The sequence below is a fragment of the Rhinopithecus bieti genome, unplaced genomic scaffold (assembly GCF_001698545.2).
Source record: "Rhinopithecus bieti isolate Rb0 unplaced genomic scaffold, ASM169854v2 scaffold_1557, whole genome shotgun sequence".
NCBI classification, from domain to species: Eukaryota; Metazoa; Chordata; class Mammalia; order Primates; family Cercopithecidae; genus Rhinopithecus; species Rhinopithecus bieti.
This window is the reverse complement of record NW_016803512.1, coordinates 917993-933212: the sequence shown is the minus strand read 5'-3', so window position 1 is coordinate 933212 and position 15220 is coordinate 917993. Positions and strand designations below refer to the sequence as shown.

General features: G+C 48.1%; 1 protein-coding gene across 6 annotated transcripts in view; it reads right to left on the bottom strand.

Moving 5' to 3' along the window:
• Nucleotides 1-15220, bottom strand: part of RUFY1 (RUN and FYVE domain containing 1) — a 68422-nt gene that overhangs the window by 19101 nt on the left and 34101 nt on the right. For all 6 annotated transcript variants that reach the window (XR_001888379.1, XM_017888177.1, XM_017888197.1 and 3 more), the window contains 4 exons: nucleotides 14924-14993; nucleotides 11200-11301; nucleotides 8735-8851; nucleotides 6847-7014 (listed from right to left, as the gene is read on the bottom strand). Coding sequence is in view for 5 of the 6 variants with exons in the window: in XM_017888177.1 (XP_017743666.1) it covers nucleotides 6847-7014; nucleotides 8735-8851; nucleotides 11200-11301; nucleotides 14924-14993 (457 nt within the window). In the remaining variant the exon portion in view is untranslated. The remainder of the gene's footprint in view (nucleotides 1-6846; nucleotides 7015-8734; nucleotides 8852-11199; nucleotides 11302-14923; nucleotides 14994-15220) is intronic.

Below are 15220 nucleotides of genomic sequence, written 5' to 3'. Positions count from 1 at the left end.
GTGGATCACCTGAGGTCAGGAGTTCAAGACTAGCCTGACCAACATGGTGAAACCCCATCTCCACTAAAATACAAAAAGTAGCCAGGTGTGGTGGTACACACCTGTAATCCCACCTACTCGGGAGGCTGAGGCAGGAGAATTGCTTGAACCCGGGGGTTGGAGGTTGCAGTGAGCTGAGATCATGCCACTGCACTCTAGCCTGGGTGACAGAGCAAGACTCTGTCTCAAAAACAAAAAACAAAAAACAAAAACAAAATCAAAAACAAAAAAACATTAGGATAAAAAAGTTGTTTTTTGGGGAAGTTTTTGTTTGTTTGTTTTTTGAGATGGAGTCTCACTCTATCGCCCAGGCTGGAGTGCAATGGTGTGATCTCGGCTGACTGTAACCTCCACCTCCCAGGTTCAAGCAATTCTCCTGCCTTGGCCTCCCGAGTAGCTGGGATTACAGACATGCAGCACCATGTCCGGCTAATTTTCGTATTTTTAGTAGAGATGGGGTTTCACCATGTTGGCCAGGCTGGTCTCGAACTCCTGACCTCGTGATCTGCCAGCCTCGGCCTCCCAAAGTATTGGGATTACAGGCATGAGCCACCACGGCTGGCCGGGAAGATTATTAAAAGAGACATACCTTTGGTAAAACTCAGTAAGGAAGAAAGGCAGAAAATGCAACTAAAAATGCTGAATGAAAGAGATTTTAAAATTTTGTAAAAGAATATTACAGTCTGGGCTCGGAGGCTCATGCCTTTAATCTCAGCACTTTGAGAGGACAAGGTGGGAGAATCGCTTGAGCTCAGGAGTTTGAGACCAGCCTCGGCAACATGGTGAGACTCCAGTCTCTTACTGAAAAAAAGGCTGGGCACGGTGGCCCATGTCTGCAATCCCAGCACTATGGGAGACCGAGGAGGGCAGATCACCTGAGCTCAGGAGTTTGAGCCCAGCCTGGGCAACACAGTGACACTCCAGTCTCTATTGGAAAAAAAAAAAAAAAAAAAAAAGGCTGGGCATGGTGGCTCATGTCTGTAATCCCAGCACTATGGGAGACCGAGGAGGGCAGATCACCTGAGGTCAGGAGTTATAGACTAGCCTGGCTAACACAGTGAAACCCCATCTCTACCAAAAATACAAAAATTAGCCGGGCATGGTGGCGTATGCCTGTAATCCTAGCTACTCAGGAGGCTGAGGCACGAGAATCACTTCAACCTGGGAGGCGGAGGTTGCAGTGAGCCCAGATCGCACCATTGCACTCTAGCCTGGGAGACAAGAGTGAAATTCCGTCTTAAAAAAAAAAAGAGATTATGACTGACTCAATCATCTACATTGGAAGCCCAATGGGGAAAAAGGCTTTGAAGTGAAAACAAGATGATACGAGACTAGCAGTACGAGAGGGTCTCTTGGTGTGTGGTGCTTCCCAAATGAAAACCCACCACATTGGGCCAGGTGTGGCAGCTCACACCTGTAATCACAGTACTTTGGGAGGCTGAGGCAGGCAGACTGCTTGAGCCCAGGAGTTCAAGATCAGCCCGGGAAACATGGCAAAATCCTGTCTCCACCAAAAATACAAAAATTAGCCGGGCGTGGTGGCACATGCCTATGGTCCCAGCTACATGGGAGGCTGAAACAGGAGAACTGCTTGAACCTCGGAGGCAGAGGTTACAGTGAGTTGAGATCCCACCACTGTACTCCAGCCTGGGCGACAAAGCCAGACCCTGTCTCAAAATAAATAAATAAATAAAAAATAAAAAATAAAACTGACCATATGCGGCACTGACTTGGGAGGCAGGGGTGGGTGTTGTCAAAGTAGATACTGGCAGCTGGAAAGCTGGTGATCCCTGTTAGCTATGGCAAAGCGCTGGGTACAACTGTCACTTGCCTAAGCTTGGCAAACAGCACAGGCCAGCAGTGCCAGCAATGCATGGAAAGAGCTGCAGGAGTCAGTCTACTGCACGTTGGCTATCCTGTTGTCCGAATAAGGCGCTGTGAGGAAGGGCCGTGCGCAGGTGAAGTCAGCTGCCTGGCACAGAGAGACGCACAGGAATAAAGAGGCCAAAGGTAGGGACTTCACAGAACCAGAAACGTCAACTGCTTTTGGACTCTAAAATAGACAAGACTAAGAATAGCAATGAAGGTGCTACAGAACAGCCCTGCAGCGAAGATCAGATCAAAGGTGCTTCTCTCACACCTAAATCTGTTGTTTCAGATGATTGGTCATTAAAGTGACAGAGGGAGGGGGAGAAAGGAAGAGACATACATACACAGACACACACACACAGACACACACACACACACACACACACACACACACCCCAAAGAAGCAAAAGCAGTAAGGCAGGAACAAGAACTGAGTTGAGTTCAGGGAGGAACTCTGATCACTGACACACAGACCAAGGGGAAATAAACCGAAAAGAGACTGCGACTGAGGCAACTGCCTTGTCAAAGACATCAAGTCTGATCTGAAAAACACCTTGACTGATGCCCACTACAACCGCCAGGCTGGCCAAGAGACACCTGGAAGAAGCTGGTCGAAAAAGCTGCGCAGGCTCTGAGGAGGGCATGCTCCGAGCCCCCTTCAGATGTGGCCATGGATGATGGCAGACCTCTGAGGGGCTGTGGGGTCAGCTGATCAAGAAATTCCTGCAAAGGCAGAACCAGTGTGGCCAGGCATGCTAAGAAATGGGGCCGGCGACTGCTGTGTGTCTCCCTTTTCCACACGGGCACTTCCACTATATACGTCTTGTTTCTCCTCCACCGTTTCATGCTGGGGGTGACAGGCTAACGTGAGGAAGACGCTGGCCTTCTGGGCCACAGGTCCCGTGGGCTGCTGGAGAGGGCTACACATCAGCCAGGGACTGCAGACTTGAGGAGGATGCAGGGTCCAGCCGGGATGTCACGCAGTTCCCGTGGGCCAACTCTGGTAGAGACAAAGATCTGTCTACCAACATTTCTCCTGCCCTTCAGTGGGCTTGTAGCTCCGGAAAAAAGGAGCTCCCAGGTCCCCCTCGGACCAATGTGTGCCACTGGTGACAACCCCTTCCTACGGAACTGACTGGAAGCACTGTGTGCAACTTCCGTCTCACTGCCTGAGAGGAGGTCCCGGCTCTGGACTCTGCTTTTTCCCCCACCTTGCAATGGCAGGAATGGTGACAACTAGAGTGGCCTGGAGAGCTGGGGCCCTAAATGACTGCAGGGAACAAAACTGCTAGCCTGAAATGCCCATCTTGCAACCATTACATAATAGAAATACAAATTCCCATACAAATTCCCATATACATCACACACCCATATATATATGTGTGTGTGTGCGTGTGTGTGTTTTTCTTTCTTCATCGCCTTCAAGAATAGAATCAAATTTCCATACTTTTAAGCTACTCTATTTTGGGGTCTGCTAAATTCTCACAGCAGATTAGTTTCCCCTAATGAACACATATTTTTTTTTTTGAGACGGAGTCTCGCTCTGTCGCCTGGGATCTCAGCTCACTGCAAGCTCCACCTCCTGGGTTCACGCCATTCTCCTGCCTCAGCCTCCCGAGTAGCTGGGACTACACGCGCCCGCCACCTCGCCCGGCTAGATTTTGTATTTTTTAGTAGAGACGGGGTTTCACTGTGTTAGGCAGGATGGTCTCGATCTCCTGACCTCGTGATCCCCCCGTCTCGGCCTCCCAAAGTGCTGGGATTACAGGCTTGAGCCACCGCGCCCAGCCAACGAACACATATTTACATTATGTCTATTTACTAACCAACATCAGAAGAAAACATTAAAAAATTAAAATAGATGGCCAGGTGTGGCGGCTCACGCCTGAAATCTCAGCACTTTGGGAGGCCGAGGTAGGCAGATCACGAGGTCAGGAGATTGAGACCAGCCTGGCCAACGCAGTGAAACCGCGTCTCTACTAAAAATACAAAAATTCAGCTGGGCGTGGTGGCTCAAGCCTGTAATCCCAGCACTTTGGGAGGCAGAGACGGGCGGATCATGAGGTCAGGAGATCGAGACCATCCTGGCTAACACGGTGAAACCATGTCTCTACTAAAAAACACAAAAAACTAGCTGGGCGAGGTGGCGGGCGGCTGTAGTCCCAGCTACTCGGGAGGCTGAGGCAGGAGAATGGCGTGAACCCGGGAGGCGGAGCTTGCTGTGAGCTGAGATCCGGCCACTGCACCCCAGCCTGGGTGACAGAGCCAGACTCCGTCTCAAGGAAAAAAAAACAAAAAAACCACAAAAATTAGCTGGGCATGGTGTTGCGTGCTGTGGTCCTAGCTACTCAGGAGGCTGAGGCAGGAGAATCGCTTGAACCTGGGACACGGAGGTTGCAGTGAGCCGAGATCGCGCCACTGCCCCCCCGCCTGGGTGACAGAGGTAGACTCCCTCTCAGAAAAAAAAAAAGATGATTTATCAGGAGGGTGAAACTATTTTCTTCCTATTTTTTCCTTGCTTTTTTTTCTTTTGAGTCTTGCTCTGTCACCAGGCTGGAGTGTAAGTAGCACAATCTCGGCTCACTGCAACCTCTGACTCCCTGGTTCAAGCGATTCCCCCACTTGGGACTCCTGAGTAGCTGGGATTACAGGCACACGCCACCATACCCAGCTAATTTTTTGTATTTTTAATAGAGACGAGGTTTCACCATGTTGGCCAGGATGGTCTCGATCTCCTGACCTTGTGATCTGCCCGCCCTGGCCTCCCAAAGTGCTGAGATTACAGGTGTGAGCCACCGTGCCTGGCCTTTCTTCCTTCCTTTAATTTTTTTTTGTAATTACTGGGGAAGAGATGCAAATTCTTCCTTTCTTCTTTTGTTTTACTTCAATTGTTATTGTTACTATTATAACCTTAATAATTTTTTTTTTTTTTGAGCCAGAGTCTTGCTCTGTCACCCAGGCTGGAGTGTAGTGGCACGAGCCACAACCTCCACCTCCCAGGTTCAAGGGATTCTCCTGCCTCAGCCTCCTGAGTAGCTGGGTTTACAGGCATGCACCACCATGCCCGGCTAAATTTTGTATTTTGAGTAGAGATGGGGTTTTTCCATGTTGGACAGGCTGGTCTCAAACTCCCAACCTCAGGTGATCCGCTCGCCTGGCCTCCCAAAGTGCTGGGATTACAGGTGTGAGCCACCACACCCGACTGATTAATAGTTTTAAAAAGATAGGAAAAAATAACAGATTATTGCTGTCTCATACTATCTGTGACACAGATGTTACAGGAAGTAAGAGTGAAGCTATATCCATGGAAAATGAAATGGGACTGTTTTGGCAAGAAAATAGGAACCAGAATGTCAAAAGTTTTGAGAAAGATGCAGAATGGTCCCCTTCTGAGGAGCTTCTGGGCAATAAAAGCTTTCTAATTTTTAGATACTGTTTTTCTTTTCCTTTTTTTTTTTTTTTTTCTGAGATGGAATCTCGCTCTGTCAACCAGGCTGGAGTACAGTGGTGCGACCTCGGCTCACTGCAACCTCTGTCTCCCAGGTTTAAGGGATTCTCCTGCCTCAGCCTCCCAAGTAGCCGGGATGACAGGCACCCGCCACCACCCCCAGCTAATTTTTTGTATACGAGCGATGGGTTTTCACTATGTTTTTTTTGTTTTCTTTCTTTTTCTTTTGTGTTTTTGTTTTTTCGTTTTCTTTTTTTTTGAGAACGGAAGTCTTGCTTGCCCGCGCAGCTGGAGGTGCAGGTGGCCGGCTCTCACGACTCACTGCAGCGTCCGGCCTCCCGGTTCACGCCCATGTCTCGCTGTCTCACCTCGCGACGTAGCTGGGACGAGCGAGCGCCCGCCTCGTCGCCCGGGCTAGTTTGTTTGTATTTTTAGAGAGCGACGGGGTTTTCACGTAGTTAAGCCAGGAGTGGTCCTCGGATCTCCTGACTCGATGATCCGCCCGTCTCGGCCTCCCAAAGTGCTGGGATTACAGGCTTGAGCCACCGCGCCCGGCTGGGTTTTCACTATGTTGACCAGACTGGTCTCGAACACCTGATCTCGTGATCTGCCTGCCTTGGCCTCCCAAAGTGCTGGGATTACAGGCGTGAGCCACTGTGCCTGGCCTAGATGCTGTTTTTCAAACTCTGGCATGATTGGTTCTGTCTGGGACAGTTCCCCTGGACCACCATGAAATGACAGAGGAGAGGCAACCAGCTACCTATGTGGCCCAGAACACTCAGAAAGATTAACTTAATGGCAAAGTTTGAAAAGACAATACTAAATAACTTTTTTTTTTTTTTGAGTCGGAGTCTTGCTCTGTCATCCAGGCTGGAGCGCAATGGCATGATTTCGGCTCACTGCAACCTCTGTCTCCTGGGTTCAAGCAATTTTCCTGCCTCAGCGTTCTGAGTATCTGGGATTAGAGGTGCGTGCCACAATGCCTGGCTAATTTTTGTACTTTTAGTAGAGACAGGATTTCACCATGTTGGCTAGGCTGGTCTCGAACTCCTGACGTCGTGATCTGCCCGCCTCAGCCTCCCAAAGTGCCGGGATTACAGGCGTGAGCCACTGTGCCCAGCCCTAAATGACATCTTTAATTCACTCCTCCATGCTTGGTGTAAACAGTAAATCGTTGAAATAGAAGGAAACAGACAGTGTAGAGACAGCGAAGGTGGATGTACAAAGTTTGGGTTTGGGTTAAAAAGACCCACGTCTCCCCTTATGAGCTGCCACCAGGGGCATGTGATTTAGTGACTTGGCTCTGCCTTGCCACTTACATTTCCCCCCATTTCTCAGGGACTGCCATGAGGATCAAAATCATCATACGAGCAGGTCTGACACATACGAGGGGCTCCATGTGTCTCCTCGCTCATTCTGTAAGAAGAATGACACAAGACTGACGAGCAGCAGAAACCAGGATGTGCTACACACACAAAGCCAACTCCCACCTGAGCTTTGTGAAACATCTGTAAATTAATCGCTTTGACTTCTTCCAGCTGCTGGCGGAGGGCAACTAGTGTGTCCTGCTTCTCGTGGGTGTCCTTTTCCAGTAACTTCATTGCAATTTCCATTTCGGTTTTCATTCCAATTTGTAACTCCAGTTCTTTTTCCAGTTCCTTAAAAGGATATTTACAAGGAAAATATTATTAAAATAGATCACAGAAATGTATTTAACTGGGGTTGAATCTCAAGTAGTGCTTAAAATACAAACTGAAGCCTGGGCGTGGTGGCTCATGGCTGTAATCCTCAGCACTTTGGAAGGCTGAGGCGGGCGGATCGTTTGAGGCCAGGAGTTCGAGAGCAGCCTGGCTAACATGGTGAAACCCCGTCTCTACTAAAAATACAAAAATTAGCTGGGTGTGGTGGCATGCACCTGTAATCCCAGCTACTAAGGAGGCTGAGGCAGGAGGATTGCTTGAATCCGGGAGGTAGAGATTGCAGTGAGCCGAGATCACACCACCATCATACTCCAACCTGGGTGACAGGGTGAGATTGTCTTAAAGAAAAAAACCAAACCAAAACAAAACAAACAAGGTGAGAATAAGTTAGGGAGACTGAAAAGAGTCTGTCTGGAGCAGGATTAGATGCTGTTTCCCCTGTTCCTCACTGTACGGTTAAAGCTGGCTCCACATCAAGTCAACAGAAAGCTGGTCAGTGGCAGGATGAGCCTAGGTTCCAGCAACCAAGTTTTCCATACCCACAGATCAGAATGCATGTTCTCAAAGAATATCTGTCTCATCTGAGTGCTGGAAGGGACCTGATAGTGCAATGTTAGAATTTCTAGAATGATTTGCTAGTTTATAGCAATGAAAGTGCAACCATTTTGAAATGGTTCCGTCCTGACTCAGGACATGTCTCTTTGTATTCATGCAAAAAAGCAAAGAAATAAAGCAGGCACAAGAACAGTGTTTACAAGTAACCTGGTCACTGATGCACAGGTTGAGTGGAATAGGTCAGAGGTTATGACTGAGAGAATTGTATTGTCAAATAAACCATCAATCTGGTCTCATAGCAATCCCTGTAAAAGATTCATAAAATGGCTGGGCACAGTGGGTCACACCTGTAATTCCAGCACTTTGGAAGGCTGAGGCAGGAGTTCAAGACCAGCCTGACCAAGATGGTGAAATCCCGTTTCTACTAAAAATACAAAAAACTGGCTGGGCACGGTGGCTCAGGCCTGTAATTGCAGCACTTTGGGAGGCTGAGGATCACAAAGCCAGGAGATGGAGAACATCTTGGCCAACATGGTGAAATCCCGTCTCTACTAAAAATACAAATATCAGCCGGGCGTGGTAGTGTGTGCCTGTAGTCCCAGCTACTCTGGAGGCCGAGGCAGGAGAATTGCTTGAACCTGGGAGGCGGAGGTTGCAGTGAGCCGAGATCGTGCCACTGCACTCTAATCTGGGTGAAAAGAGTGAAATTCTGTCTCAAAAAAAAACCAAACACCAAAAAACTAGTTGGGCGTGGTGGTAGGCGCCTGCACTCCCAGCTACTCGGGAGGCTGAGGCAGAGAACTACGTGAACCCAGGAGGCAGAGGTTGCAGTGGGCCGAGATTGCGCCACTGCACTCCAGCGTGGGAGACACAGTGAGACTCCGTCTTGAAAAAAAACAAAAAAACAAACAAACAAAAATAAAGATTTATAAAATGGGAAAATATATAAGTGACAATGCACAACTGAGTTGTAACCATAGGCTTAAAATAACTTTTTTAAAAATGAACAGCTTCTGACTTTCCATAAGCATCAGGATGGTTAAGCATATCTTTGAAAAGTGTTGACAGAATTAACTTAGAGGGCTACTGGGAAACTCTTAGACACTCAGTCTTACACACTCACCAACCGGACTTTCTTCTCCTCTTTTAGCTGCTTCCACACATCACTATACATTTCATCCAGACCTTGTCGGGTTTGCTTGTAAGTGTCCAGCTCAACTTTGGTATCCTGTTTTGTTATCTGTATCAAACAAGGACACCAAGAGGAATTGTTTGCTTGTGGAAAGCAAGCTAATTATGAAGTACTTAAAAATATACCACAATTTTAAAAAATGTAAAGTAATTTTTATTTTTTAAGCAGGATAGAAAAAGGTAAATTTGGCCCGGCGCAGTGGCTCACGCCTGTAATCCCAGCACTGTGGGAGGCTGAGGTGGGCAAGTCACGAGCTCAGGAGATTGAGACTATCCTGGCTAACACGGTGAAACCCTGTCTCTACTAAAACTACAAAAAATTAGCCTGGCATGGTGGTGGGTGCCTGCAGTCTCAGCTACTCGGGAGGCTGAGGCAGGAGAATGGCGTGAACCCGGGAGGCGGAGCTTGCAGTGAGCTGAGACTGTGCCACTGTACTCCAGTCTGGGCGACAGAGCGAGACTCCGTTTCAAAAAAAAAAAAGAATGAGAGTAAGTCCATAGATATTTGAAAGGTTAAGTTCATAGGCTGGGTGTGGTGGCTCATGCCTGTAATCTCAGCATTTTGGGAGGCTGAGGCGGGAGGATCACTTGAGGTCAGGAGTTTGATACAAGCCTGGCCAACATGGTGAAACCCCGTCTCTACCAAAAACATAAAAATTAGCTGGGCATGGTGGCATGCACCTATAATTCCAGCTACTTGGGAGGCTGAGGCAGGAAAATCGCTTGGATCTGGGAGGTGGAGGTTGCAGTGAGCTGAGATTGCACCACTGCATTCCAGCCTGGGTGACAGAGAGCAAGACTCTGTTTCCAAAAAAAAAAAAAGTGACTTTCATAAAGCAATTTAAATTCAGTGTTCTTTAAAACAGAACAAGACTTGGCCAGGTACAGTGGCTCATGCCTGTAATCCCAGCACTTTGGGAGGCCGAGGTGGGTGGATCATAAGGTCAGGAGATCGAGACTATCCTGGCTAACACGGTGAAACCCCGTCTCCACTAAAAACACCAAAAAAATTAGCCGGGCGAGGTGGCGGGTGCCTTTAGTTCCAGCTACTCGGGAGGCTGAGGCAGGAGAATGGTGTGAACCCGGAAGGCAGAGCTTGCAGTGAGCCGAGATCGCGCCACTCACTCCAGCCTGGGTGACAGAGCGAGACTTCGTCTCAAGAAAACAACAACAACAAAAAAAATGGAACAAGACTTCATTAGCAGGAAAAGCCCTCATTCAGCCCATCATCCAGTACTTATGAACATGTTTTTAGAACTGAGTGAATTTATAAGTGAATCAGATATGGTCTTTTTTTTTTTTTTTTTGAGACGGAGTCTCGCTCTGTCGCCCAGGCTGGAGTGCAGTGGCGCGATCTCGGCTCACTGCAAGCTCTGCCTCCTGGGTTCACACCATTCTCCTGCCTCATCCTCCTGGGTAGCTGGGACTACAGGCGCCCGCCACCACACCCGGCTACTTTTTGTATTTTTAGTAAGGATATGGTTTCACAGTGTTAGCCAGGATGGTCTCGATCTCCTGACCTCGTGATCTGCCCGCCTTGGCCTCCCAACGTGCTGGCATTACAGGCGCCTGCCACCATGCCCGGCTAATTTTTTTGTATTTTTAGTAGAGGGGTGGTTTCACCGTGTTAGCCAGGATGGTCTCGATCTCCTGACCTCGTGATCCGCCCGCCTCGGCCTCCCAAAGTGCTGGGATTACAGGCATGAGCCACCGCGCCCGGCCCAGGCGTGGTTTCTAGCAACGGGAATGCGGGAGGATGGCCCATGACTGCCCATGGCCCCCGGGACGACATCACGGAGGACATGGCAGGTAAGTGGATGCTGAACAACGAGTAGGAACTTTGGCATGCAAAGGCCCACAGGTCAGGCAGGGAGTCACCGTCCAAGTGATCCAGGTGGTCTTAGAGTGATGTGGGCAGGGAAGGTGGTGAGAGGCACTTTCTGACATTAAGCAAGGCACCTTTGCATTCTGAAGACGGGCTTGTTTTTTTTTTTTTTTTTTTTTTTTTTTTGAGACGGAGTCTCGCGCTGTCACCCAGGCTGGAGTGCAGTGGCCAGATCTCAGCTCACTGCAAGCTCCGCCTCCCGGGTTCACGCCATTCTCCTGCCTCAGCCTCCCGAGTAGCTGGGACTACAGGCGCCCCCACCTCGCCCAGCTAGTTTTTTTTTTTTGTATTTTTTTTTTTTTAGTAGAGACGGGGTTTCACTGTGTTAGCCAGGAGGTCTCGATCTCCTGACCTCGTGATCCACCCGTCTCAGCCTCCCAAAGTGCTGGGATTACAGGCTTGAGTCACCGCGCCCGGCCTGACGGGCTTGTTCTTAAGCTATGAGCTTGAGATTGACAATGGCTGTGTCTGAGGAAGGAACACGCTGCCCAGCTGTAAGGTCAATTTCTCACCTCTACACTCTTTTCACTTCTCTCTCGAATTAATTCATTTTGTTCTTTTAACTGCTGCTGTTCTTCTTGAAGTGAACAAATTCGGTCTGTTGCAGCTGAAAGCTGATTAAGGAAAATTTTTATAGTTCTTAACATCAAAATTCATCTTATTGTTCAAATTAAAAACATTAATTTGGCATCTTCACAGTTGACAATGTTCACAGGTTTGATATTTTATTTCCTTGTTTTCAACAGGTAATAATACATGGTTCCAAATTCCAAAGACATGAAAATATATGTAGTAAAATCTCTCCTCTGCCCTTGCCCCTAGCCATCTCTGCCCTCTCCAGATTTTCTCCCTCTACAAAAATGATAGCATACTGCTTAATGTGGACAAAGATTTACAGACACAAAAAATAAGAAACAGCCTGAATGTTCACTATTAGGGAAATAGTCAAATCATAGTGGAAGCATAAAATAAATATGTCGTCAATAAAATGTTTACAAAAGCTTTTAATCACTTGAGAACATACTTAAGATATAATACTAATAGGGAAAAAAGGTCATATGGTATGCTGTCACCTGTACTAAAAAAAATCAACTAGGTTAAAAATGCTTAAGAAAAGATGGAGTGGCCGGGTACAGTGGCTCACACCTGTAATTCCAGCACTTTGGGAGGCTGAGGCTTGAACCCAGGAGTTAGAGACCAGCCTGGGCAACATGGTGAAACCCCATCTCTACAAAAAACACAAAAATCAGCCAGGCATGATTTCTCACGCCTGTAATCCCAGCTACATAGGAGGCTGAGGATGGCTTGAGCCCAGAAGGCAGAGGTTGCAGTGAGCTGAGATCACACCACTGCACTCCAGCCTGGGTGACCAGAGCCTGTCTCAAAAAAGAAAAAAGAAAAGATGGGAACAACACATATCAAATAATAAAATGGTAAGAACAGCTGTCACTTAGTGAAGGCCTTATGGGCTTTTGTCCTGACTCTTCTTTCTTTCCAGTTTTTCAGGCTAATGATCAGTAAAAGTATATTTCAATCACTAGAGGGAGGATTAAAGAATTTGCAGGGAGGAATAAAAAACAAATCATTGGAGTTATGCCCGAGAGGACCTCTTCTTCCCCTGGAAGGACTTCTCATGGCTGAGGGAAAAGCATAGAGAAGCAGGACGCTGTCAGGGACCTGCCTAAGGAGAGGTTGTCTCAAGAGGCAAGGCAGATGAGTAAACACACAAACCAGCCCCTCCTCACTCCAGCCTCATCACCCAGCTTGCAGAGAGGAAGGTGCAGCTGAGGAGAAAGAAGTAAGATCTCTGTCCTTGGTGCTTTGCTGGCTCTCAGCATCATTCGCTAGTGGAGGGACTCGAAGCACTAACTCCTCACCTTCTCTGTCAACAGTGTCTAAAACTCCTGAGAATTACTCTCCACTTAGACTCAGAACCCGGCCTGGGGTTTCTACACATAACTGCTGTGCCCAAAAAAACAAACATCAAGGCTTCAAAGGGCGTGTTAGTTGCTCAAAGGGAAGAAGCAGGCAAAAACCATAAGCTAATTCCCATTCTACTCTCTGGAGATGCAGAGAGCACACCCTGAAGAGGGCGATGCTTTTCACTAAGCACATTTCTTTGTTTTGTAATTGAGACAGGGTGTTACTCTGTCTCACTGCAGCCTCTAACTCCTAGGCTCAAGTGATCCTCTCACCTCAGCCTCCCGAGTAGTTGGGAGTACAGGTGTGTGTCACCACACCTAATTTTTACATTTTTTGTAGAGACAGAGTGTTGCCATGTTGCCCAGGCTGATCTCAAACTCCTGGGCTCAAGCAAGTCTTCTACCTTGGCCTCCCAAAGAGCTGGGATTTACAGGCATGAGCCACCACACCTGGCTGAAGCATTTTCCATTACAATCATTTGCCTTTAAAGAAAACATAACCTGGCCGGGCGCGGTGGCTCACGCCTGTAATCCCAGCACTTTGGGAGGCCGAGGCAGGCAGATCACAAGGTCAGGAGATCGAGACCATCCTGGCTAACACGGTGAAACACCATCTCTAATAAAAATACAAAAAAAAAAAAAAATTAGCTGGGTGTGGTGGTGGGGGGTCTGTAGTCCCAGCTACGCAGGAGGCTGAGGCAGGAGAACAGCATGAACCTGGGAGGCGGAGCTTGCAGTGAGCCGAGATCACGTCACTACTGTACTCCAGCCTGGGCGACAGAGCAAGACTCTGTTTCAAAAAAGGAAAAAAAAAAAAAAGAAAAAAAGAAAACATAACCGAAGCTGGGCTCAGCGACTCACGTCTGTAATCCCAGCACTTTGGGAGGCCAAGGTGGGTGGGTCACTTTAGCCTAGGAGTTTGAGACCAGCCTCAGCAACAAAGTGAGATCCTGTCTCTACAAAAAGTTAAAAAATCAGCCGGGTGTTGGTGGTATGTACCTGTAGTCCCAGCTACTGGGAGGTTGAGGCAGGAGGGCCTCTTGAGCCCAGGAGTCTGAGGTTACAGTAAGCTACGATTGCACCACTGCACTCCAGCCTGGGTGACAGAGTGAGACCCTGTCTGAAAAAGCAGAAAACCCCACATAACTCTGTTTAGTTTCAAAAGCTAAATCGGACCTTCATCAAAGCACGCCATCTTGACTGAGAAGTAGTGAATCTGCTTGCGCTAAAATCAAACAACTCGAGTGCTCCCATGTGGCAAGTGTTGCCCTAAGATATGAGTCTTAATCTTTGCAACAGTGTTGTAAAGTATGTATTATTACCTAATTTGGAGGTGAGAAAAGTGAGCTCAACCACCGACCTACCTAGCCTGAGGATCAAAGGCCTGCCTACCAAGGTGACTGTGAAGCCTCCAATCCTAAGTTCCATGAAGTTTCCCCCATGACACCCCCATCTAAGACGCTGTCTTGAATTTCCTTCTCCTCACAGCATATGAGCTCCTTTCTTGAAAGCCGTTAGGGCCGGCGCCTCAGGAGGGAGCAGTCAGCTTTAAGGAGCCTTACACGGCGTCCCTCGTGACAGAGGTGGGCTCTGAGGCTCTCCTTTCTGCTGTGACCCACCTCCATGCCGGGGAGATGTTCCTTCTCAAGCCCCTCTCAGCCCTCGTCCTTCTAGGTGGGAGGCCTGGGCAGCTGGGGACTGCCGCCTGTGGAGAGCCTCAGAAGGGCTGCGCACCCCCTCCTGCTAACAGGAGACAAGATGTGTCCACCAAGGAGCCTGCCGGGCAGCTGGCAGCAAGCTCTCTTCCTCGGCTCAGCCCTCCTTTGTCCTGTCCTTTCCTTATCTTCCTAGTGAGAAAGCAGAGCAAGACCGCGCTGTGGGGAGGCTGGCTGCATGCTCCTGAGGCCGAAGCAGAAGGGGTGGGCGAGGATACTTATTCCTTAACGACAAGAGTCTGTGTTTTCTGGGGCAGCAGGGAGACACACGGCATCACAGGAAGGGAAGAAAAAGAGGAAGACGCGGCTCTTCCACAACAGAAGCTGGGCTTTTCCAAAGAGCAATTTCCTTCTATGGGATGACTCTGAGGTGATAAAATCTAAGTCACTTAGAACTGGCTTGTGATCAGCTGCAGTGTCTCACTGGGAGCCTCGGACAGGGCAGAACACAGACAATCCCCTGTCCTATGTGGGGCAACTGGAGGTTAGCAAGCCCCCTTCCTACCAGCAAGAAGCTCTGCTTCCATAGACCGACTACACCATTTCTCTAACCTTGGGTCATTCTGTTTTGTCTAAAAATTTCAATAAAACTTACAAACCTCTTCTTGAAGCTTTGAATTAGTCTTTTCCAAGCCATCTATCTTGGTTTGAAGATCCCCAACTGTACAGCTGTAGAAAATAATAATATTAGGTAAACACAAACTTATAAAAGCTGACTGTTTTCTCAAACTGGAAACAGTAAGACAGATTCCTAGATTTCCTGTATGAAATGGAAAAGCAAAGGGTCTCCAATTAACTCAGAGAAGATGAGAATTCTAAATACACATTTGCAACATATTTTTCAATAAGTTTTATCCCTAAAATTTAATGTTTCTTGGCCGGGCACGGTGGCTCAC